This window comes from Pinus tabuliformis, chromosome X (genome assembly GCF_031772625.1).
Source record: "Pinus tabuliformis cultivar Carrire ecotype Pingquan chromosome X, CPIR1, whole genome shotgun sequence".
Taxonomy (NCBI): domain Eukaryota; kingdom Viridiplantae; phylum Streptophyta; class Pinopsida; order Pinales; family Pinaceae; genus Pinus; species Pinus tabuliformis.
The window spans coordinates 1,592,675,288-1,592,702,596 of NC_142308.1; the positions used below are offsets into that span (position 1 = coordinate 1,592,675,288).

Consider the following 27,309-nt stretch of genomic DNA (forward strand, 5'->3'; position numbering starts at 1 on the left):
GAAATGATCTAAGCATGTGAAACCAAACTAATATCAACTTCTCCAACTCGAAATATCACACTAGAAGTTGCATTGGAGGAGCAAAAACTGTGTTTTTGGTGGCAATCGTAGTGCCTTGACCTTAAATCATGGTCCCAAGGAGGGAGAAAGGAGATAAAGACCTGATGGTGGCCTTTTTGAATCTTTTTCTGTTACTGTAGCAACTTACTTAAACAACTTGAAGCAAAAACAACTATTCTAACCATCAAAAACAACCTAATTTAACACAGCAAGATTAACCTAAACAACAAAAATTATATTATGAATGCAATAAAAAGCATATAAATACACAAAGGAGGTGCTGGGCACTTGGGTTAGGCCCTAAACCAAGAGCTTCAGCCCTATAGGAAAGATCAGTGCTGGTTCAAGACTTGATTCATCTTCATTGATAAAAAAAAAAATTAGCAGTTACATCATAGAACTGTCTTCAAAAAGAGCTCGAAAATGAGTTGAGTACAAGGCTGCAAAACAGTGCAAAAATATACTATGAAATGGCTAACCTACTAAGGCTTTAAGCCTTCTCATTTATACAAGTGGGGACTCCCAACAGTCCTCCTAAACTTAAGGAACTCTGCTGTCTAGAACTGAAGATAACAGCAGCCCTACTTGACTTGCTTGGCTGCCCCTTGGATTCATCAATGTGGGCCTTTGTACTCCAAGCTGTTGATGGATAATTCAAGGAAGGGGTCATTAATGAAGGAGATGCCCCTCCTAGAAGTCCTCATCCCTGTTTCCTCGAGTTTGGCTATCATTTTGCTCATAAATTCCTGGTCCTTGTCCAAAATTGTCCAAAAAATCTGCAATAAACACTCATTAGACTAAATGGAAAAGTGACCATCCCCATTCACTCTATTGACATAAATATATTCAAAAATATGCCCAAAAATATTGAGAATGGTGGATTAAATGAAAATAATAGGCAGAATGAGCCCATATAGTTATCCATTTCTGGGGCTCATCATCACCCCCTACTGAATGGGTTGCTCATCCTCTGAGCAACTAATCCAGTTCTTCATCTTTAATAGCTTTAACAGCTTCCCTAACATCCCAAGCCTCTGATGTGATGTCTTCCTCTCTGTCATGGAAACCTGCTTTCCTGTCCACTTCCTCCCATTGTTCCTGTTCTTCCTCCTCCTTAACTCCTTCCAACAGTCCTAACAGTAGTGGAGGACTGAACTTAAGACCAATCTAGTTGGCTTTCAAGTTTTGCATTGATTTTTTATATAGGGGCACTCTCCTCATGTCTTCCCTCACTCTGATTGAGGAGTGATACTCCCTAATCTTCAGGCTATGTGATAATGTATTCCACCTTCTCATGCAGGCATGAAGGCATTCATCACCAAACAATCTCTCCATATCTTCAAAGTGAGCAATAGCCTATGCTTTCCTGTCAACATAATCAAAGGCACATCGAGGACTGGCTGCAAGGTGCTGATGGGCACAAATGAGATCCAATGGTTCTGCTGGTTCTGCCCTTATCATCAGGGGTTCACTTAGCTCCTTTGCCATGATTTTCTGAACTTCCACTGCCCTCTTTTCTTCATGGTTCAACCAAGAATCCAAAGCCATGAGCTATAGGTCTCCCAATGCATCATTTGGATCCCATAAATTCATGTCAGGAAGTGCCATGTTGTGAAGGTAAAATTCTGCTAGCTTGGCTTTATCCTCGGCTGAACTATTATCACATAAATGCATAAATTGGCCATAATCTTGAAATGGTGTTGTGCCCCTCTAGGCCAATGTATTAATTTGGAATTGGAGCCACTGATATTTGAGATACAACACATATGATCTAGCTAGCTGCCTGAACTGTAAGGCCTCCATTGCCCAGCTGGCCATGCAGACCATCTGGGCTTCCTTTTCCTACAACTGATTTTTCAAAATCAGCACTTCTGTTGCTGCCTGAGATTCTCTTTCTTGCTGTTGTTTCATCAGTGTCTCACTATCTGTCTGTAATTCTTCTTCTTGCTGTTGTTTCTCTGTTGCTTCACTATCTACCTAGGGTCCCTATTTTTGTTACTGTCCCTCCAAGATTGGTAGCTTATCTCCTCCTTGAGATCCCCTTTCCTGTAGTTTCTTTTTCAACAGTTCATTTTCTTCTTGTAGTTGGGCTTTTCTGATGCTTTCTCTGTGTTTTACCATGCTCAATTCTCTGCCCATCTCTCTCAACTTGTTTTCCATATGCCCAATGTCTTCTACTCCTTTGGATTTTGCAATTTGCATCCATCTGTGGCTTTTGACCCTTTCCTTTTCCAATTCAAAGAACAGGGTGTGGGATGATCTTCCCACCTTCCAAAAGGTTGTAGTAGGAGCCTAAGTTAGGCTGAGGGTCAGGCTCAGGTATCTCTTTTGCATTACCCTCCTCACGAGACTTTTCTTCTGCCTTCTTTTCCAGTTTTTCAGTTTCTTTGAGCTTGGCCAATGTCTCCTATAGAGAGGTTTGTGCCTCCTGTAGGACTACTTTAGAGTCCATTGATTTGATCCTTTCCTTCCAGGTGGAGGTCTTAGGACTTCCCCTCTCGTAGCTGATAGAGATTTTGGGGGGAGATTCCTCCCTTGTCACAGTAGGTGCATCCTCAATGATACTGGGTTATTTCGATGGTGGTTGTGGCTTGCCTACCTTAATACTGGTGCTCCTCCAGGCTTTGAAATACATAGATGTCTGTCTTTTTCTTTTCCCCTTTTGCTTAGCTGGAGTCCTAAGTGCAGCCAAAACAGTTGCTACTTCTCTTGCAAGTGTCTCAGGAGACACTTGCTCTTGTTGTTTTTCTTCTTCATCTCCTGCAGTCTTTCCTGTGTCTGCTATTTCTGTTTTTGTTTCTACTATCTCTGGTGGTGTTTTCTCCTTTTCTTGCTGAGTCTCTGCCTTTCCTGTGGCAGTCTTTTTTTGATCTTTCTTGGGCTTCTTCTTCTCAGCTTTTGTCTTCTTCCTCTTCTCTGCCTTTGATGTTGTTTTCTTTTCTGCCTTAGGTTCAACTGTGGTTTTGTCAACTTTCTCCTCTTCTTTCTATTTCTCCTCTGTTTCTCCTTCAGTTTGAATATCTTGTGCCTTCTCATGTATTTCCTTCTCAAGTTCCTCTGTCTACTCCTCCTCTTCACTGCTAGATGGGATAAGATCATCAGTAAAATTTTTGATGTCATCTTCTCTGGACATGTTCCTGAAAATTTCCCATGCTATTGGGATGGTGTATGTGTGTAGGGAATCTTCTACCAACAATTTGATGAGCCTATGGTGGGCCAGTTGGTCTCGAAACCCTGCATTCAACTTTGTGCCACAATCTATCAAAGATTGGAGGAGGAAATATGGGAGACTGAGTTTTCTAGCTGCAGGTAGGTCCATCCCATATCTCAATTCATGTAATAACCTAAAGTGATACCCATAAACTATACTAAATCTTCCTTCACAAGAGATATATTTCATGATCTGGTAGCTGACCTCACTCCATGGAGGAGGTAAGCTTGTCCTTCTGACCCCATCCTTATCCTCTACAGGATGCTCATCAGGCTGAAAAAATGTCTTTTTAGCAACCTGTCCTAATGGTTTTTCTTCTTTGCTCCAGGGGAGCCCAAGTGGAAGACCTATGATTCTGCTGATAAAATCTGGTGTAAGCTCTAGGGTCAGACCCCTGAAACTGACTGTAGCATGTGTTTTGGAATGGGGTCTTAAGGACAGTAAAAATTCCTCGATCACCTCCTCATCATATCCATGAATTCTCTCGAAGAAAGACATCCAGTTTGCCATGGTGAAAAGGGCCACCACCTCTAGGTGCTCATGTAATTTGTTGGAGTTCAAAGGATCCTTCTCACAAAACCTCCTGGCATGGTGTTTAGTGACCTCTGAAAATACTCAGGTGAGGAAGAAGGAAACAACTTTCAAAACTGGAAACAGAGGGATAGCTGAGTTTTGTTTTTTTCCTGAAACCAGAGAGGGAATTTCCCGTGTTCTTCTTTTTCACAACATCAATTTGCAATTTTTCCCTCTCTTCAAACTGTTTTCAACCTGAATTTGCTTCTCAGATTTTTGGAAAAAATCAATACTTTGACAGAACATAGAATATATAACACAATGTTTTTCACAGAGTAGACAGACTTGCAATTCATTTTTTTTTCACAGGCTTGGTTTCTATGGTTGCATCCCTTTTTTAAGGAGAATACAGTGTAGGTTTTAAACCCGTACAGAAATTACCTACATACAAATTCTAAAACACAGAAAATAAATAATGCAAGAGTAGAACACATAAAACACATATACACAGAAATTTTCCAATGGATCCCAAAACTGGGACTACCAGCTTGATTTTTCATTATGTTCCTTTCAATGTTATAATACATATTTATGCATGCTGAAGCATCCAATACCATGGACCGAAAACCATCGCGTCCAAAAAACATGTACAAAAATCATGCACAAAACCATAGGTGGGTCCACCCAACCTAACATAGGGTCCAAAACCAAAATTAAAGTGGGGTTACGAGTGCCCCTCAAACTCCCTGTTAACTATGTGGAAAGAATATAACACAACCCAACATTCTCCCACTTGTTGTTTTCTTTCCATAGGGGGCCACAAGAGAGCTTAGTCATTTTTTTCAGCCCTGAAATGCCCATTGTCTCTCTACACCAAGAGAACTTCTCAGAGATCATAGATTTTTTCAATACATATGTGGTATTCTTCAAAGTTTCCACCTTTACCAGCAACACCTTTTTGTCTTCTATCATATCCATCACAAAGTGATACTCAACATCAATGTGCTTTGTCTTTGAATGATATGCGGGGTTCTTTTCCAAGAAAATTGCACTTTGGCTGTCACAGTCTATCCTTATAGCTTCCTGTACTAACCCCATATTTGAACACAATCTCTGCAACCAAACTGCTTCCTTGCTTGCATGAGTGGCTGCCATGTATTCTGCCTATGTAGTTGATAGTGCCACTACAAATTGTTTCTTACTCGTCCAACTGATTGCACCTCCAAATAGGTTAAACACATACCCACTTGTAGATCTTCTTTGATCCAAATCTCCAGCCCAGTCTACATCAACAAAGCCACGGATATCCAAAACTCTGTCCATTCCTGGTCTTCCTTGGTAGCATAGACCATAATCACTAGTGCCATGCAAATACCTGAAAACCCACTTCACTGTTGTCCAATGCTCCTTCCCTGGTTTTGACATAAAACTGCTCAATACTCCCACTGCATGTGCAATGTCTGGTCTAGTACATACTATTTCATACATCAAACTACCGACTGCACTTGCATATTAAACACGGGACATGTCCTCTTCCTCTTCTTGTGTCTTGGGACACTGTTCAGTAGATAACCTCACACCTACAGGAATAGGAACCTTCACCGGTTTACTATCCTGCATATTAAACCTCTATAATATTGTCTCGACATACTTCCTCTGGTTTAACCAAATCTTCCTCTTTACCTGATCTCTTTTAATTTCCATGCCCAAAATATAGTTTGCAGCACCAAGATCTTTCATGTCGAATTTGGAGGACAATTGGGTCTTCAAATCCTGGATAATTTCTTTGTCATTTCCAACCAGAAACATATCATCCACATACAAGACCAGATAAATAACACAGACACCAATTAATTTAAAATACACACAGTGATCTGCTTTGCTTTTGGTGAAGCCAAGTCCACGAATAAATGTATCAAATTTCTGATACCACATCCTTGGTGACTATTTTAACCCATACAGAGACTTCTTAACTTGCATACTAGTTCTTTCTTACCCTTCACTGCAAAGCCTTTAGGTTGCTTCATGTAGATCTCCTCTTCCAAATCCCCATGAAGAAATGTTGTCTTCACATCCATCTGTTCTACCTCAAAATCAAAAGCAGCAGCAACAGATAAAAGTAATCTAATAGAAGTTACCTTAGCAACAGGAGAAAAAATATCACCAAAATCAATTCCCAACACCTGGGAATAACCTTTTGCTACCAACCGAGCTTTGTATTTCTCCACTTTTCCTTCTGCATTTGTCTTCTTTTTGAACACCCATTTGCTGCCAATGGGTTTCCTCCCAGCCAGCGATTCCACCAGATCCCAAGCCTCATTTTTGTGCAAAGATGACATTTCATCAACCATGGCCTCTTTCCAGATTTTCCATCCTCTGAATCCACTACTTCCTTCATAGTTTTGGGATCATCATCAGTAACAGACAAAGAAAAATTTGAACAGAAAGCAGATGGACTATACCTCTCTGGCTGCCTTCTTTCTTGAACTGATCTTCTCACAGCCGGAGTTTGTGGCTCTTCATCTTCTGATTCCTCCTCTGTTGTAGATTCTGATTCTTCCTCCTTTAGCTCAAACTCTATCTTCTCAGGTTCCTTTGGTTGGACTTCATGTTTAATAACATCTTTCACCTCTCTGAACACCACATCTCAGTTGTACACAACCTTCCTTGTTACTGGGTTCCAAAGTTTATAACCCTTTAAACCATCCTTATACCCAATAAAGATGCACTTTTCAGATTTACTATCCAACTTGGTTCATTTCTCCTTTGGAACATGTACATATGCATCACATCCGAATACCCTTAGATGTGAAAGAGAGGGTTTCTTACCAGTCCATACCTCATGTGGAGTCTTATCCTCCAACACTGATGAAGGTGACCTGTTGACTAGGTAACATGCAGTATCCACCGCCTCTGCCCAAAATTCCTGTCCTAACCTAGCACCACTAAGCATGCTTCTTGCCCTTTCCATCAACGTCTTGTTCATTCCTTCTGCAACTCCATTTTGCTGAAGTGTATATGGAGTAGTCTTCTACCATGCTATACAACACTTCTTGCAGAATTCTTCAAATTCCTTGCTGCAAAACTCTCCACCATTATCTGTCCTCAGCACCTTTATCTTCTTCTCTGTCTAATTTTCCACGAGAGCCTTAAATTCTTTAAACCTGTCAAAGACTTCAGATTTCTTCTTAAGGAAATATATCCATGTATTCCTTGAGAAGTCATCTATAAATGATACATAGTACATAGACTTACCCAGTGATGGAACCTTCACAGGTCCAAACACATCACTGTGCACAAGCTCTAATATCTGTTTCGCCCTCTTACCACCAGAGGGGAAACTGGCCCGATTCTGCTTCCCATATACACAATTTTCATAAAAGTCAAAATCCAAAGAGCTATTACTCATACCTTCTACCATACCTTTACCATGAAGTATTCGAAGGCCTTTCTCTCCATTGTGTCCAAGCCTTTGATGCCATAGCATGGTCTTCTCTCTAGAGACCACTAGATTTTTTGCTCCACTTTCAGGAACCACAGAACTGTTGCACCCATTAACAACCTTGCTACCTTGCAGCTTGTACAGAGTTCCAATACGAACTCCCCGCATCAATACCAGTGCTCCCCGAACCATCTTGCAGGTATCCTTCTCAAACACTATTTTTACACCTACATCATCAAGCTTGCTTACAGAAATTATATTTCTGGCCAATGCAGGAATATGTAGAACACCCGGAAGTGTTCTAACTCTTCCACCTTGCAACTTCAACTTTACCTTTCTGCGACCAACGATTTTAGCCTTCCTCTCATCCCCCAAGAAGACATCACCACCATCATATTTCTCATACTCGCAGAACCACTCTCTATGGGGAGTGAAGTGAAAGGATGCACCTGAGTCAATCAACTATGCCTCATGATCTACATGTGTACTCGAAGAAGCCAAGTACACATCCCCACGTTCATCTGAAGTGGTTTTCACCTCTGCAGAAGGAGCCTCATCAAATCCCTTTCCTTTGTCAGGAACTTTAGATTTACAATCCCTTTTGAAGTGGCCTTCCTTTCTGCATTTCTAGCACACCACCTATACAGGTTTTCCTGGAGATTTAGATCTCCCTCTAGATTTAGATCTCCCACTCGATGACTTATTTTTGTTTCTGTTCTGGGACCATCCTCGTACAGACAAGGCATCACCATTCTGGCTCTCTATATTTTTCCGTCTCATCTCCTCCATTAGCAAAGCTGAGACTATTTCATCAAACTACAAGGCAGTTGCATTGCTACTTATTGCAATAACCATACTATCCCACGAATTTGGTAGAGAACACAACAAACTGATGCACTTATCTTCATCTGAAATTTTAATCTCAATAGATGCTAACTGACTTACCACAGTATTAAATGCATTCAAATGCTCTGTCACCGAGTCTCCATCTTTCATCCTCAGGTTATACAAATTTTTCCACATGAACAATTTATTCACTAAAGACTTAGATTGGTACAAAGTCCCTAACTTGTCCCACAAAGCCTTCGTCGTAGCTTCCCCTGATACATTCAACAATACTGAATCTGAGACACACAATCGTATTGTGCTCTTTTCCTTCCGATCCAACTTCTTCCATTCTTCATCGGACACTCCTGTTGGTTTAGTACCCAGATCTACCGTGATCCACTAATCTTTATCCACCAACAGATCCTCCATCTTGAGTTTCCAAAACACAAAACTCTTACCATTAAATTTCTCGATCTCTATATTTCCACTGCTCGCCATCTTCTTTCACCACTAGAATCGATCTCACAGATCTCCCACTGAACAGGGTCTACCACAGGCTTGAGCGAAACCCCTTAGCAACAAAGGCATCCCCTTGAAGCCAAAACAGCTCTGATACCAAATGTAGGTTTTAACCTCGTACAGAAATTACCTGCATACGAATTCTAAAACACAGAAAATAAATAATGCAAGAGCAGAACACATAAAACACATATACACAGAGATTTTCCCTTGGATCCCAAAACCGGGACTACCAGCTTGATTTTTCATTATGTTCCTTTCAATGTTATAATACATATTTATACATTCCGAAGCATCCAATATCATGGACCAGAAACCATCGCGTCCAAAAAACATGTGCGAAAATCATGCACAAAACCATAGGTGGGTCCACCCAACCTAACATAGGGTCCAAAACCAAAATTTTCTAGGGCGCTGCTCCGGACCCCATAAAGTGGGGTTACGGGTGTCCCTCAAACCCCCTGTTAACTACGTGGAAAGAATATAACACAACCCAACACTTTTGTTGGTCAAAGTGTATTTTCCCAGTTTTGGCTTAATATCTATCAAATTCAAACTAAGGGGGAATTTATCTCCTCTATTATATATTTGCATGGTCCACTTATGAAATATTTCCTTGGCTTAACACATTTTAATTCAATGACCTAGTTGAAATGATTGTCAAAGTTTTCGTTAAAATCAATTTTAAATTAGGAGAGAAATTTAAAATTCTTAAAAACTCCCATTAGTTTATTTTCCCCACAGTTATTTTGGGAGTATAGATTTGCAATTTGAAATGATTGTTTAAATTAGCACCACCATAAAGAAACAATAAATATGGTAGTACTTTATATTTTTTTTCTAATGTCAAGATGGTTACATCCATAAGGTTGTCGAAGCTTTAGAGGAACCCTTGAATTCTTTGAGGGATGAACATTGCGCATGACCTAATGAAAATTAAAACTAAACCATTTAAAAAGAAGACCTTATGATAGTGTGATCTATGAACTTCAACGAATATGCCAATAGAATAATTTGTGACAACAAATCTTACAACATTATGAAATATATTATTATATTATGTATTACTTAGATTCTAGATTTAATGATAATAGCTTAATGCATAAAATACCAAATAAAATGAAACCAAAATGAAAATAAAATGCAAATAACACACCACCTACAAAATGGACACAAGATGTACCCTAGGAACACCCAATACAAGATAATCCAAACTAGAAGGTGAAGTCAATGCTCTATAGTTTTCTTTTCAATCATGAAATGCTACTACAAAGAAAGAGAAACTCAATGTATAGTTCCCATTGACACGATGGATAATATGGTTGCTATATGAACTTCATCTTCCTCTATTATGATTCAATATCTCACTCCCATATGTTATGCTACACTATGGAACAATACAAAATAAAATAAGAACAAAACCCTTCCTTACCTAGTAACTCAATATTTCACATAACATAATAACTGTCTATGGTCAAGGTTAGGGTTTTTACAAACCTCATAAATTTATTAATTTTAGTTTTTGGAACCTCTAAAATATTCTTGAAAGTACTCATGTGACCAACTCCACATATGTGAGTAATGGAAGCTAATGTGACATTCACATAATACTATGGTGTTCAATAAGATACATCAACTTATGGGAGGTATAACTTTTGTATATGAACCTAAAATGAGGCGATCTTCACATCATTGGAAATTTCTTGAGTGCATAACAATATCAAGAGGTTGAAAGGTAACATCACAAATTTTTTACTCAAAAAATGACGATTTAATGTCTCAAATGGGTTTTAGGGGTTTTCAACCTAAAATTGCCAAAGTGCAACCCACCCATACAATGTATTCTACAACCATTACCTAGAAAGTCTCAAAATAAATGTAAAATTATATAATTATCCATTTTAGATCATATCTCACCATTTAGGGAGGATTTTTGTACCCAAAATATTTGACTAAATGAGGTTAATTTTTTTTCTTATACCTTCTCCCTGATGTACCATTTGTCCTTTCCTAGAAGTCCCCTTTTAATCCAACTCACTAGCTTTCATACTACCCTTTTCTAGTTATTCTAGATTTTAATATCTTTTGTTAATTATGCCTTGCTAACTCTTCTATGTTAGGTAAGATTTACTCATCATTTTTTGGTCCAACATGGAAGGATCATATAGTTTCCCATTTTCCACATTCACCATTGAGTAAATGTGCATATATGGTGGTAGAATAAGTTTGTTAGCATTATCACCCACCTTCTCCAACACTTTAGAATTATCATACCATAAAGCCTTGATTTTCTTACCATAACTCTATAGGCATCCTTTGTTTAGATATGGCCAAACTTTGTCTGCCACCTTGAATGTTTTCTTAATTATGTATTGATTATGCTGGGCCTTTCCCTTTACTTGTGAATTCTTCAATGTATCCTTGCAAATGGATTTTCTACCATATAAAAATGTAATAAGATAAGAGAGTTGTCACACACAATTATATTGATTGTCTAATTCACTAGTGTAATTGTACATACCTAAAGATATGAAGGCTTTGCCTAATGATAGACACACTCCCTTATCACAATCATAACAAGTTGAAAGAAATCTCAACCACATACTAAATTTGGAGTTAATATAGTTATCATCCATTAACATCCTAAAACAACTCCAAAAGGCTACTCATGTAGAGACATTATCTACTTAACATGAATAACCATTATTGTAACAAATATGTGACTAAATACTAGCACACAAGACAAGTATGAATTAACAACTATACTAATACACCATTTATCTTAACCATTGTACATTATCTTCATGTTGCAATATAACCCTTAAGGAGATTCTTAAAGTAATGTAACCCTTTTTGAACATCATAATGTGACATAACCATTGAGGAATGTACAATTTGACATTAGTAAAAGAAGAGAAAATCATAATGCAACATAACCATTGGAAACATCACAATCAAACATACCCTTTTGGAATGTCTAAATGGGACAAACCCTTTTACAGATGTTGCAATGTAACACTATCGGTAATGAATATAGTAATGAAATGTAATACTATCATTAAGGAACATAGCAATTCAATGTAAGTAAATCAACATGAACATCGCAATGTAACACAACCATAGTCAAACTTGGTCAACCATAGAAATATGGGCACCAATGTGTTGTGGAAAATAGATTTCCATGACTCAATATTAGTAATTAAATCCAAAAAAGTGTCCCAATTAAATTTTACACTATATGTGATGGAATAATTCTCTAAGTTATGGCTTGGCATCTATTCAATGGGATTTATGAATTAGTTTGTAAATATCTTTTCTTTTTTTCTGTTTTCAAAATATTTCTTACAATATATTAAATGCAATAACTATTTAACCCAAACAAAAAAGTTTAACTTCAAAATAAGTTTATGAAACATAACAATAAAAACAATAAATGAAAACAATCATGTAACTTTATTTATCAAAGAAACAATTCAACCAAGACACATTACTATAGGATGGATATTATAAACTACAAACTATTCTATTGTAGAAAAGGGAAAACCTATAAGAACATAGCATAAACTTTTGTCATATGATCCAAACCGATTATGAAAATAGTTCCACAATGCATAATGTATTAAACAACAAAATAAAGATTATGAGAAACAAGAAATTTGATAAAGCACATGTAACCGTTCACTAAGATTTAACAAAACGGTAATTTAATCGATCACACAAGAAAAATTGATAGAATGAAAATCATTCTAAACATGTAAGACATCAAATAATAATCCACAATTTAGAATTGATTCACATAGAAATCTTCAGCAAAATGTCCATAAACTCTAAAAAGAGAGTTTCTTAATTAACTCTGATGCAATTCTCTGTTACGGTTCTTCGATCATTCATCCGAGAGAGAGCCAAAGATCCTTTCTTTCTAGTTGGCCTACGTTTTTATAAGGAAAAATTAGTATAAGAATATATTAAAAGGCAACCATGCACAAAACTACGTATCTCAACCATCACATCTTATGCGAATTGGGAGTTCTCGCTTAACGATGATCCTAATTATACTTTGCTAATTGATCAAATAACTCATCACATAGATTTTGATGAGTGAACATGTGCTACTCTATGGGTAAACTCAATAAGGTTTCTCACAATAAATTTTTGATGTATTTTTCAATTTTAGGAATAACAAATTCTAACTGAGTGCATGATCTAACTTCAGTAGTTAGTAACCTTGGTGATGCACAAATTTTAATGAAGAAATACTTTTGAATTTTGTTTCTTAATTTGAAACATTTTTTTTAAGTTGTAAATATATTTCTATTAATAGAAAAAGATACATCTACATTTTCCGACTTTTGCCAAAATATTCTCCAACATAAAAAATATCACTTTTAGACCAAGAAAGACAAGATTACAAAGCCCAAATGACTAGACCACTATCCTTGACAGCCCAGAGGCAATGGATACACTACTACAACAAAAAACTCCTTTGACAAAGACAAATATAGACACAAAAATAGAGTTAGCCTCTGCAAAGCGAGTCATATCAACCATTGTCTTCAAAACCGACCAACCACCCTACCAACTTATTGTGGACCCAAAGGCGTAAAGAAGGAAATATACACAATAAGGAGGAAATAAACAACGTGCCAGAGAACAAAAAAGAGCCAAAAACTAATCATCTGACATGCATAAAACACAACTGTCAAATTATCTGTTAAGCCCACAAAAGAGAGAGGGTGCAATACTGGCCACACCCTCTTGACAAGAAGCACCTCCATACCATAAATAGGAAAAGCCACCGATGAGATCCATGATTTGAGCAACCAAACAAGAGAGAGACCTTGCCTAGAGGTAGTGTAGGAAGCTCTAAAAAGAGACCAAGGAGTACCAACATATTGGCGCCATAACAATCAAACAAGAGAGTCCACCTGAAAAGAAATGACTACTAGCATGACTAAGTTACATAATCAAAACATCAATATCTAGTGCGAGTAGAAAAACCACTGTATACCTATCAAGCTCCAAATTGAGAGCCAAGAAAACCCATTGACAACATTTTAATAAGAATGGAAAAATAGCGACGAAAAACATTTGGCCTCAAAAATTAATCTTGATCGGATGAAATGATAGTGAGGTCCTGAATGCTATCAATAGGTGGGTCAATCTGATCATTGGGATAACCAGGAGCATTAGTGAGATTGCCAGAGGAAAAATCTAACACGAGAAAACTTTCCACCATAGCCAGTATATAATCAACATTATCAAGATAGAACTATTGATTTCTCAACACCCACTTAATATCCTCCAGTTCAGAAAAAACATTATAACTTTCAACCTATTTGTATTTGAATATTAAACAAACTAATGTATCCATTTTTGGATGCAAAGAGAGAGATTACAAGAAATGTAGTCTCTTATTATGAAATCTACCGAAGTCTGGGACCCTTTTCATATATGAGCCTGTCACCTGAATTTCTGAATCAAAATGGTAGGGGCATTCCTTAGTGTCTTTTGCCTCCAAAAGAAGAATTTCTCTCCTCACTTCAAGGGGAACTTCATAAAAAAAAAAAATGTTCCAAAAAAAATAAAATGCAAAAGGTTGAGTTCGCTTGAAGCTAACCTTACCCATACCACCCCTCCTACTCATCATTCTCTGATGAGGAGGCATGATGACAGAAATAAGGGAGCAGATTAAACAAGTACACATACTATGACCAACAAAATAAGAGGATGAACAAATGATAAACCCTTTCTCCTCTGACCACATAACCATCAAATCATCCCCCCAGCACCACAACAAAGGGCCATATTCAAGCAAATAACCCAATTTAGGACAACTCAAAGACATAGGAGTCTGAAGCCCCCATAACCAAACCAAACTGTGATAAATCCCAACAATGAATCTCACAATTGGATCAGTTTCCTCCCCTACAGAACACAATGTGCTACCCAAATTGGGATCAAAAAAAAATAAGTGGAGTAGCCCTAAGATAAGCACCAAGGGTTCCCATAAGAGGAACCATCTAAAACCCAATAGAGATGACACTTTTTAAAGCAAGAAAACACACTTATGAAATGTAAAGACACAATTAAACATAAATAGGTTGAAGATCAAATACACGAAGATTATGCACTAGCTACAACCTAAGAAAACTCGATAGGGATATGTTGATGGCCAAAAATGACATCGTCAACATTTGAGAAGACCATCTGGTCAAAGTCCTAAATCAGACACTTATCTGTTTAAATGATGGCTCCAACTAGTTCTATTGGGTCCAGTTACCCACTATCTCTCCTCACTGACTTGTGATATTTCTATTAGATACCAAACAAGAAGAGAGATATTGAAATTACTCCCTTGTTGTGCACGAGCAAGAAAACAACCCTTTAGCCAAATTAATGGTTCAACCAAGGCACACTAAAATTTTCCCCTGGGTAAGAGGACTTCGAAGAATGCAATGTTAAAATCTAAATGCAAATTAACTTTGAAATGTTAGTAAAAGGAAAGAAATCCTAAGCATATCCCGATTAGGAAGATGTAGATCTAATCCCAGCCGAGAGCATTGTAATTAAGTTTGGACCAACTATGAATTTAGAATAAAGATGAAGTTAGTAAGCCAAGAAAATATTTCCAAGACCTAGTGCTCATTCAAATTAATATATACAGTCAACTATCTTATGAATAGTCATTAGATCGTTGTGCACATACCTGCAAATTAAAATGAAAAGAATCCAAAATCGATGACATGATTTCATTAAAGAAATAGTTCTCATAAAACAATCAAGGTTTAAAACAAAAACATACTTGAAAATCGATCTGCTAAATAGTTAATAGTAATGACAAGAAAATCAATTTGGATTCATTATTCAATTTGATAGCAATAAGATCCAACAAGAAAAGAGAGATTTCCATTGATTAAATAATTATGTGATTAAAAATTCACAGTAGTTTAGAACCCAAAAACCACAAACTTATCTAGATCAAAATTGCATCAAACATCAATTAAATGTGGGCCATCAATCAACCTCTATTTCTGACAAAAGTGTACAAAAGTCGAAGATCCGATTCAAGTCCTTTGAGTACAAGATTTCTCAAAACAATTTCATGATAGCATGGAATTTTTTGAGCTGAAATATGTCTATGTAAATTTCCTTACAACTAGTCCAAAGAATGTCTAATCCTGTACAAAATTCTTCCTTCTCCAATACTATAAAAATCCCTCTTTTTACAGAGAATAATCCCTATAGTTCCTAGATTTGGAAACCTTTTCCCATTCTCCAAATTGCAATTTCTAATTTACAAACAGAATTATAAAAATGGAAAGTTGTTGGAAGAAGTTTTAGATCCCTCTATTTTGGAGATTCAAATCCTATTCTTCTCCTTTGCTGGTGTGATGAAATTGCTCCAAATTCCTTAGCTTCATTGTCTCCAATGGATCTCCTCTCAAAACCAATTAAAATTCCTATAAAACAAATTATTTTTCACATTAAATTCAAAATACAAAAATTTGGAAAAACAAATTCTCAAACTAAATGTAATTAATCCCTATAATTATCTCTTTGGCCCAAGGAGGTAGTCTTCAAATGAATTTGCAACAACAACAAAAGTTTTTGCCAACCAAATTTTCCAAAACCAATTAGAAATTTATTTTTGGGTGAAAATTCTGAGCTTCATTTCCTGATAAACTATAGACATAATTAATGACCAAATATAGCCATACAATCACTCCCAAATAATTCTCCATTGTTTTAGCTTTCTAACGAGTCATCCCAGGCCTCATTTGGCTAAGTAGAACTCAAGATAGAGTCTTCCAAAATTAGAGTGTCAAAACTCATAATTCGCTGGAAAATACATGTATGAACATTTTATTATTAAAACTCTATTTCTTTAATTGATTTCATTAATTTTAATAATTTTAATAAAAAATAAAATAAAATTATAAAATTATAAATTAAAATTAATTAAACTTAAATAAATCTAAAAAAAAGTTATTTAAATAAACAACAAAAAAGGAATGGCATTAAAAATAACATGGGGGCCATATAAGTTTTCATATATTAACATATGGGGGGGGGGTTTATACAAGGTGAAGGGAGAAGACCCTGGGACTTGTGAAGTTGGAGGGGAGGGAGGAGCCCAGGCTCCACGTGGAATGGGCCCTTTCTCCATTATATTATATTTGTTTTAAAATAAAACAAGTCTCTCTACTTATAAAAGGAACGAACTTATATTAGGGGAGAGACTTCTATTGTTGTGTAAGGACTAGTAGTTGTTATAGTACTAGTCTCACACAACCATCAAAACATGACAAAACACTTTCATAATTAAAACATAAATAGATACTATTAATTTATATAGGTTATTCAAATATGTCTAAAATGGGCCCATATATTGATTGGGCTTACAATTGTCCAACACTAGCCTTTAGTATCACAATTTGACAAGACATCTTGTCCCAAGTGCCTCCAAATCTGATTTAGAAAACAAGACAAAATTAACAAGCTAAACTTCCACTTGCATCCCCTACTATCCAACATGACACATATCACATCAGCACAACCCCAATAAATATAAACTGGAGTAGCTATGACCAAAGTTCATTGCTACTTGCACAAGAATAGAGAATGTATGTGTCAGTGATAACTGCATATATGTTCATCAATGCAACCTTCTCAAAGCAATAAATGACACCAACACACAAGATTCAGGAATTAAACACAAGAAAACACAAAGGAAAGCACAAGGATAAACCATAAGAGTTTATCAGGCATTCGATGACATCCAAATCAATCCACAACACACATTTGAATTTGGGAAAAACAATCCATGTCAATCATCCCTTCCAATAAAATTCGGCGACAAAAATCTATAAAACCACCTCACAATTGCTTCATAAACTTTCATTCATTCATCTGCAACTGGATTCACTCCATCAGATATTGTGCAGATTGTAATCAGATTTGAATAATTCAAGTATTTTCTTTCTATTTTTTTAAATCTTCCATTAATTTATAGTTTGAACTTCAATTTTTTTCCTTTATTTTTTTTTCTGTTATTTTTAATCTTCCAAATCTTCAATTAATTTACCATATGAAAAAAAATGTGTGCAATTTAGCTTATGTGTGTGAAATTTTAGACAAAAAACCATAGCATCTTAGTCAATAGAGAACAAATTAATCACGCCTAACATGCAATTTAGCTTATGTGTGTGAAATTTGGTTTTTGTGTGTGAAATTGCAAAAAAAAAACAAGAGAGACAAAAAAATAATCATTCCCAACAAAGACAAAAATACCAGAGCATCTGAGTCAAAGGCTTGATATTTCTATCAAACACATAGACCTGATATTTTTATCAAAATAGTACTGAACTCCAGTCTTGCCATAATGCGAAAGTCTAATGTATAAGACAGTCTTGCCATAAAGCAAAAATCTAATGTATAAGGCAGTGAAATACCTCAAGATCTCAGCCATATCAAAAGACATGCAAGGTTCCCACTACTCTTATTATAATCCAAATCAGAATGAACCTTTACAACCTTAATACTCTTTCACTCATCCATCCTAGTCTACACCTCCTTCTTGGCCTTATGCTCCTCCATATTGATGAGCCCCAGAAATGGGTAACTATATGGGCTCATTCTGCCTATTATTTTCATTTAATCCACCATTCTCAATAGTTTTGTGCATGTTTTTGAATATATTTATGTCAATAGAGTGAATGGGGATGGTCACTTTGCCATGTAGTCTAATGAGTGTTTATTGCAGATTTTTTGGACAATTTTGGACAAGGACCACGAATTGATGAGCAAAATGACAGCCAAATTCGAGGAAACAGGGATGAGGACTTCTAGGAGGGGTGTCTCCTTCATTAATGACCCCCTCCTCGAATTCTCCATCAACAACTCGGAGTACAAAGGCCCACATTGATGACTCCAAGGGGCAGTCGAGCAAGTCAAGTAGGGCTGCTATTATCTTCAGTTCTAGACAGCCGAGTTCCTTAAGTTTAGGAGGATTGTTGAGAGTCCCCACTTGTATAGATAAAAAGGATTCAAGCCTCAGTAGGTTATCCATTTCATAGTATATTTTCGCACTGTTGTGCAACCTTGTACTCAGCTCATTTTCAAGTTCTTTTTGAGGACAGTTTTGTGATGTAACTGCTATTTTTTTTAATCAATGAAGATGAATCAAGTCTTGAACCAGCACTGATCTTTCCTAGAGGGTTGAAGCTCTTGGGTTAGGGCCTAACCCAAGTGCCCAGTACCTCCTTTGTATATTTATATGCTTTTGCTTACATTCATAAGATAATTTCTTTTGTTTAGGTTAATCTTGTTGTGTTAAATTAGGTTGCTTTTTATGGTTAGAATAGTTGTTTTTGCTTCAAGTTGTTTAAGTAAGTTGCTGCAATAACAGAAAAAGATCCAAAAAGGCCACCAGTAGGTCTTGATCTTCTTTCTCCCTCCTTGGGACCATGATTTGAGGTCAAGGCACTACTGCTGCCACCAAAAACACAGTTTTTGCTCCTCCAATGCAACTGCTAGTGTGATATTTCGAGTTGGAGAAGTTGATATTAGTTTGGATTCACATGCTTAGATCATTTCATGTTCATTTACCATGGTTTTCTTGCACAAGTTTTTGTTCATAAAGTATTGTTTGGCATTTTTCTGGTTTTAGGTTAGAATTTAGGTTAAAATAGACAAAACTCTGTTTTTCGGTTCTTGCTTCGGTCAGTTTTGAGGAATAAGTGTGTAGCTCTCTTGTAGAACATTCCAGCTTATCATTCCTCCATAACACAGCCTGTACCAGTTCATCTCTCAATATTTCCCCACTCATTCGCCACATTTCGCCAATCTGCCCTAATTTCTGCGTTGTTTTTCCATAGAGCTGCTTTCTTACCATTTGAACAAATCCAACCATCTCCTTCGTCCCTGATCTTCTTTGACAAGGTATAGACCCCTCAACACCTTCATCAAACCTTCATTTCCCTTTCCCATCATTTTTCCACCTTCAAACCTCGAAAAACCACTTTTGGCCTCCTCCTGTAGATCCTCTTACAGAATCTCTTGTAGATCCCCTGCAACCTCCTATATAATTTCCTAATAGTGATTTTTCAAAGTTTGATCGCAATGGAAGTCTCAAGAAGGGTGCTAGGGACTCCTTAGGACCCCTCCACACCTTCTTCACCATCTACAAAAGCCAACTCCATCTTCCTTTGCCACCAAACCTCTGCACAGTCACAACCAGTCAAATCATAAGCATAATAATTCCACACAAAAATACTCAAAAGTACAAAAAAGATTATTTCTTCTCATTTCTCTTTAGAAGTAGCTTGAATAAATGCAATTTACCTTTTCAGTAGTCAATGGTACCCATTTCAGTAGTTTCCATCTCTTTCTTGCACAACTAGGGTTTGTTAGGGTTTGTTAGGGTTTGTGTTCCATTTCAGTTTTCCTTCTCTTTCTGCAAGTAGAATAGCCCCTGTAGAGTTAGTTTCCTTTCATCACAGCTAAAGCTTCTTCTGAGAACTCATAGAAGTTGGCTTAAGCTCCTAGCGAACTTGTGCCAGCTGATCAAGTGACAGCCTGCAGTAAGAGCTAGTACTTGTGCATACAGCACCATCGCTTCCAAGTTTGTTACGAACTACCGGGTTGATAAAAGTAAAGTAGGGAGGCCCAAGAGTTGCAGCGTTATTGCTGCAATACTGGAGCTCACCATCTTTTTGGCGTCATTGCTGAGGAAGTGTCAGAGTATTTTGTGATTACTGTTTTTCTTCTATTTTCTACTGCAACATTCTGCTAAGTAGTTTATTTTAGCAAGAGTAGAGTAGTTGTTTCATTTCAATTCTACAATTTCAATTTTGCAATTTCCTTTCTACAAAAGTAGATTAGACATTTCCTTCTTTCATTTTAATTCTGCAATTTCATTTCAACAAGCGTAGATTAGGCATTTCCTGCTTTCATTTCAATTCTACAATTTCATTTCAGCAAGCGTAGATTAGGCATTTCCTGCTTTCATTTCAATTTTGCAATTTCCATTCCAGCAAAGTAGATTAGACATTTCCTTGCTTTCATTTCAATTCTGCAATTTCATTTCAGCAAGTTCATTTCAGCTAGTTGCAATTTGTTGTTCAATCAATTTTAGTTTTGCAGGTACAAGAAAAAAAAATCACCCAAAAAGAGATTTCCATTCATGCCTCGTAGGAACAGAGACAATTCAGAAAAATTCCTACCCAACACCCCCACCACGTCACTAAGTCACCCTTCTCTCTTCTTTGGTGGCAGTGATCCAGAAGAACCTATAGGTGAACCTCCAGAGATATACAAAGATCCTATAACAGAATAAGAGCAAGAAACCATTCCTCCTAAGACGATGGCTGAAAAAAGAAACGTTAGAAGAAATGGGGAAAGAATAGAAGGTGCCTTTCCTATCTGAGAGACCAATGGGGACACAAAGATGAAAATCATAAGTCCTTCAACCTTACCTCACTTCCATGGATTGACTACCGAAGACCCTAATACCTTCTTATTTGAGTTTGTTGTTCTCTGTCGGACCTATGACTATGCAGAAGACGAGCAGAAGTTGAAACTGTTTCCTTCTACCCTCAAGGATGTAGCATTGTGCTAGTTCATGGGGTTACCTGGAAACAGTATCACAACTTGGGCTCAAATGCAGCAAGACTTTAACAACAAATATCGAGACTACTGTAGGTCAAAGGATACCAAGGAAGAAATCTTCCGAATGACCATGGGAAGTGATGAATCTTTAGAAGACTATGAAGAAAGGTTTCAACTCAGTTATAAAAAGGTCAGGTGCACACTTGACCCCGAATCTCTGAAGTTGATTCTACTTAGAGGAGTCCCTGAAGACCTTCTAGATACCCTCCATTTGCTAGCTGGGGGAGACATCGGCCAACTGCCTTATGATGACATAAAGACTATGTTTAGAAACCATTCTAAGGCAGCCAGAAAGAGAGGTAGGAGAAGTCAACCTTTAGCCAATACACCCTTATCCAGTTCATCCCTTAAAAACGAACTTGAGAATCAACTGGAAGATTTCAAAAGTGAGATGAGGTAGACTCTTGCCATGCAAATGGATACCTTGTATATCCAAAGGAAACAAGAGAAAGCTGAGAGGGATTTGGCCATATTTTGTCCCAGGTGCACTAGAAAGCATCCTAGAAACGAATGTCCATTGCACTCTATAGAAGTATGTTTAGTCTGTGAAGAAGACCATCCTACGAATCAGTGCCCTTCCTTCCCTGGAATTAAAGCTGCATATCAGGGGACCGAAGTAGCCACTGAACCACTCTATTTCATGAACCAAAGGAGGCCACGTGAACCTAGACCTTACCAGCAGGGAATGCAAGGGACATCCCAGAACTATTACAACCCCAATCAAGCCACTTCCATGCCTTCTTGGGGTCCCCCTGCTCATCCTTCCTGGTCCACACCCCCTCCTTGGTCATATCCTCCTCAATACCAAGCTCCACAAGTTGCTCATTCGTTTCACTCTTATGCTCAGCCACAACCTCAGTGGAATGCACCTCATCAAGGGTGGAGGCCCTAGTATAACTCTCCTCCCGCTCTTTTGCCTCCACCACCTGCTCAACCACAACCATTACCTCTTGCTCCACCAAGACAACCCCAAATACCTGCTCAACCAAACCTGAACCCGAACCCTAACAACAGATAGACCCAACAAGTATATAGTGGAGAAATATCATGCCCGACCTATGTTGTGGAGATTCAGGAGATTAACTTACGATCTGGGAAGGTTTTCCCAGATAGCCAACCTCCTCCTAAGGAGGATGAGGAAGAAAAACAAGAAAGTGAACCAAAATTCATTCCACCCTTTCCTGAGAGACTAACTGGAACCACTCAACCGACCCTAGAAGAAACTGAACTTCTGGGAGAACTAAAATAGTTATGTGTAAAGATACCACTTCTCCAAGCCATAAAAGATGTACCTATCTACAACAAGTTGATCAAGGAGAAGTGCTTCAGGAACCCAGGCAGATGCAAGAGAGATGCTCCAACTATCAATGTCATAGGACAACTGTCCGACCTGATGTTGGAGCAGGTAATCTATCCGAAATATCTATACCCTAGGATTCTTGTAGTCGATGTCCACATCAATGGCACCGTAATCCCCCATACCCTTATTGATCTAGGGGCTGCCATTAATGTGATGACCAGGGACACTATGCTCAAGCTCAACCTTCAGGGTTCCCTGAGGAAGACCACAATAGTACTGCAGTTAGCAGACCACTCCACCGTGACCCCTAAGGGGATTGTGGAGGATGTAATGGTCTCTATTGACTCTTGGGAGTACCCTGCTGATTTCTGGTTCTTCAGCCAAAGGCAAAGCTCACTGGGTATCCTCTCATCCTGGGAAGACCTTGGTTGGCTACTACATATTGTTATAGACATTTTTGGGCATTGCAACCCCAAGCATGAAATGTCCATAAACCAAGGGCTACTAAGTCCCTAAAAGTGTTTTTCTAACCCCTAAAGGAACAAGGTCAACTGATTACAACTTCTCCCATAAGTTCTCCATGAAAAACTGCTCAGAACTGGTCAGAACAGGATCATTTCAGTTGCTCCATAGGCAAAGTGCGTTGCATCTCACCTAAATACACTGTGTGGGTGCGTTGCATTTCAAAAATCCCTTCTATGGGGTGCGATGGGCGAGAAGTGACAAATGGCAATGTCATTCCGCGAGGTGGAGAGGCATGGAATCTTCCAGAAACTTCTCCTGTGACACTTGCCTCTCTGAATTTGACCAAGGATGAGTAAGAGATCATCAATCTCCAAGTGGAAGCAAGAACTATCAGAGGGAAGACACTAATCAAATCACAAGTTGACTCATCTCCCTTACAGATATCTATATATGGATCCCTCACACCAGAGATCCAAGAGGCTGGAATTTTTCATATTGTAAAGAATTGCTGTTGGTTTCTTGAGACAACATCAGAGTGTTGGGTGATCTAAGCTTTGTATGAGGTGAAGAAGGGCTTACTTGCTGAGAGGATGATGCTGGGTCAGAACAACTGGTTTTAACTCCCTTGGCTCTTTCTTGTTTATCAATAAAAGCTATTCAAGTTTTCCTCCATACTCTTGTGTCATTTATGTTTTATGCATTTGTATGGTCAATTTGCATCTGATCCTAGATTGTTTATGATTATAGATCCATGTCCTTATATAGTTTTATGATACTGTGATCCTACAGGTACTCTGTGAAGCTAGGCGTACAAGGAAGCAAGTAGCGAAAGACTATCACGAGAGAGAGGAATCGAACTAGGAGATTAGCGCAAGACAGAGGTTGGTCTTCTTTGTTCTTCTCTCATTTATATTTCATAAAGGAAAAGCGAAAGTAGCTTTACTTTGTTTGTTTCTAAGGTAGCTACCACACCTTAGTGGAATAAGCAGTTCTATGTAGACACTTTTCCCTGTAACAACATGGTGACTCCACTGGGGACAAATTAGGTTGTTTGTTTATCTTCCTTGTTGTTTATTTCATAAACTTACAGACAGAACCTGAAGTCGAGCCAGGTAGCTTTCAAACTGCATTTGCTATGAAAATGCAAAGTAGATAAATGCCACTTCAGTCAATCTCCGGGATTTGTTTATGACTTAAACAACTGATTCACAAACTCTCTGATTGCCCTTGTGGTAGCTCTTAGAACCTCCTTAGATCTACCCCTGATTGTTGCATTACTGATTACCATTTGCTAGGCCAAAACCCATGAACTGAACTGCAAACTGTGACCCGGAACCCAAGCAAAGTCTCGTCTCTAGTCCAGCGCAGGTACTGTTCTGTGAATCTGAAATTCAGTGCACTTCCCGAGTGTAGTAGGTGCGCTGCATTTCAAATTCCCTGTGTTACAGGTGCGCTGATCAGACTAGGCATTGTTCAGTTTTGGTTTCTGTGATTCATTCTTTTCAGTTCTATTCATGAATTTTGTTGCCTGTAATCAGTATATCTCTGTTTGAAACCCCTTTTCCTTGTTGTTATTCCACCTCCAATGTGCAAAGAACTGTAAATGTTTTTGTGTATTTTTTGAGTCATTTTCAGTTCTCCTTTGCAAAAGTAACATAATTGTACTGTCGTCCTTTGATTTGAAAGTGTCGCAAGTGTCGTTTTCAGTCATAGGAAAGAGTTTAGTTGCTACTAATAGTCGATTACCCTATTACTATTTTATTTGGTCTGAATTTGTAGTTTTTCTAGTGTCAAAAGCAAGTATTCATTTCCAAATCGTAAAGTGTTGTGATTGTCTCCATTTTTGATTTCGAAAAGAAACTTGTTAGTAATTGTCGCTTGAAAAGTAATTCAGATTTGTGCATTAGCTTTCTTTTTACCATTCACATACTAAGAAATCCGAAAACAAATACATGCATGTGCATTTGCATTTAGACCGTTTGATTGGTTTGATTTAGGACAGTGCATTTAGTGTGTGCTCTTTGCTCTTTGTGAAAGAATACTGTCTCTCTTTCCTTAGTAGCTAAGATTTTCATTGCACAAAGAAGATAAAAAGACTATTTATCATCTTAGATTGCATTTTAGGAATTGTGTATATACATCTCGTGGTGAACCTGAAAGGCAAATTTCTTAAGCAAGATCAACTATAAAATAAATTTAATGAATCTAACAACGTTTTGGAACCTAATGCGCAACATCTAGAAGTCTATGCTAGAGACATATTCCGGCGTCGTAAAGCCTGGTAACTGTTGTTCTCACTGATGGTTGGGTGATTCCTCCACTTTGAGACGATAAGTGCCAGTACGGACTTGTGCTCCCATGTACCGTCGAGTATATTTTGGGAGACCACAATAAGCTTAATCCTTTATCCATAGGAAGCCATGTCTGCCGCCCTATCGATCGCAATGCACTAAACACAGCATTCGGGAAGATTGACTGCCGTACCATAAAAAGTATTCTATAGTTTTGCGATTGGTTTGGTAATCCCTCTACCTAGATTTCCAGAGCAGTCCCTTTCGTTCCTTTTCAGACTCCTTAACGGAAAAGGTCCATCTGAGCACTTGTCACTTCAGGCTCATTAAAAATCGAAGGCGACTAGAGTCATCTTTTGTTTTTTCTCAACTCTTAAAAATTGAAAAAACAAGTTGTATCAAAGCATCTAAAATTCATCTAATTCGGAAACATACTTCCCCTTTATTTTTAGTTGATCGAGTAATCCGAAATTGTGGAAGAAAGTCAATTGAAACCCCGTCGTTCGTGGAGGCTTACGAGTCAACCGTCTTTGTCTCCGGAATCGAAGCTATTACGGACAAAGCGAACTCGTTTAACCGGTTCCAAATCTCTTGGTAAAGTTAGAACAAGTGTTCCAACAACATCAGAGACTCCGGTTACTCCAAACATTTTTGGTATCCCTGCCTTTACAGAAGAAGTTCAGCAACCACAGAAGGACAGTAGTACTGATCCTAGTCTGAGGGTAAACACTTGTATCACTGAACCAGTTCCATCTACAACCGGTTCGGAGAGTGTTGTTCCCCAAACATCTGTCGCTGCAGATTCCATAACTTCTTCGGCACAAGAAATATTCTACGGACCTGACGGTCTACCCCTTCCACCTGGTCTAATTGCTATAGAAGAGATTTTGGAGGATACTCCATCTAGTAATCCATCGCAATTTGGAGTTGGGATCACTCTGTATCCTTCTTCATCATAAATTAGTCTTCCGCCAGCGGAAGCTCCTGTAGAATCGCTAGGTAATCTTTTGGATAGACTAGAAATGTCTGAACAATCATCAACATCTAGGACTGTGTCATCTGACACAGCAACAGCAGAACTTCCTGCTATCACTCTGACAATGTTCACCAGTATACCATCTGTCCCAACTAGCTCTCAATCGCTAGAAGGAGCCCAATCAGGGGCTATTTCGACGATATGGTTCGTTCCTGTTTGTTCATCCAGAATAATATCCGGGAACTCTTATGTTGAGTCTCAACAAATTGATCCATTTGGAGGTCAATTTGGGCAGTCCGGTCCTCAAGGGCAAACCATTCCCTTAAGTACCGGATTACTGCCGTATGGGGGGCAGTATACCCTTTCATTGTCCCCTCCGGGAGGACAGTCATACGGGAGTTCACAGCAAAATTCGGGTTATGCTGGAATTGCGTCAAGCGGTTGGGTACCGATACTACCTCAACCACCAAGAGTTATATATTCGATGCAACAATGTTTACCTATGTCAAGTATACCAACTACGCCAGCTATTTTGACGGTGTCGCAAGTTCAAGCGTTTTCTGTTGTATGCCAACCTCAGGTTTCTCAGGTTGTAATGCAACAGCCTCTTGACCCTGCAACTCAACCACAATCGTCGACTGGTGGAATGACTCAGGTCCAAACGGGTACAATTACTCCTCATCTTGGTCAAACGGTTAGTATCAGGCAATAGCACATGGCTTCACAACCATGGCTAGTGCAATACGAACAACCGCAGTTCCAACAAGTATACCAAGGTTCTGAGCAACAAATGTTTGCAAATAGTGGGCAACCGTATATTCAAAATAGTCAAAATCAACCATTCTACAATGGTCATGCCCACCAACCTTACCAAAGTTACCAGCATCAAATGCATTATGCTGGTATGCAAAGACCAACTGCTCAGGCAATCCCATCTTATCCTGGGTATGCTTCACCTAACCTGAATCAACAGTTACCCTTCGTGGCGACTTTAGAGTTAATTGATTTAAATTGGTTAACAAACGATCCAATCAC

At 38.1% G+C, this 27,309-nt stretch overlaps 1 protein-coding gene across 8 annotated transcripts in view; it reads right to left on the reverse strand.

Annotated features, from left to right (window-relative positions):
* Positions 1-12,264: 12,264 nt before the first annotated feature.
* The window catches only part of LOC149146112 (GDSL esterase/lipase At1g28640-like), a 71,904-nt gene continuing 56,859 nt past the window's right edge, over positions 12,265-27,309 (reverse strand). For 3 of the 8 annotated variants that reach the window (XM_089453389.1, XM_089453383.1, XM_089453384.1), the window contains one exon: positions 16,896-17,042. In XM_089453389.1, coding sequence (XP_089309515.1) covers positions 16,973-17,042 — 70 coding nt within the window. In that variant the 3' untranslated portion in view covers positions 16,896-16,972. Of the gene's footprint in view, positions 12,502-12,950; positions 13,499-16,895; positions 17,043-27,309 lie in introns of those variants that run through there. The other 5 variants (XM_089453387.1, XM_089453386.1, XM_089453388.1 and 2 more) reach the window with 5 other exon arrangements.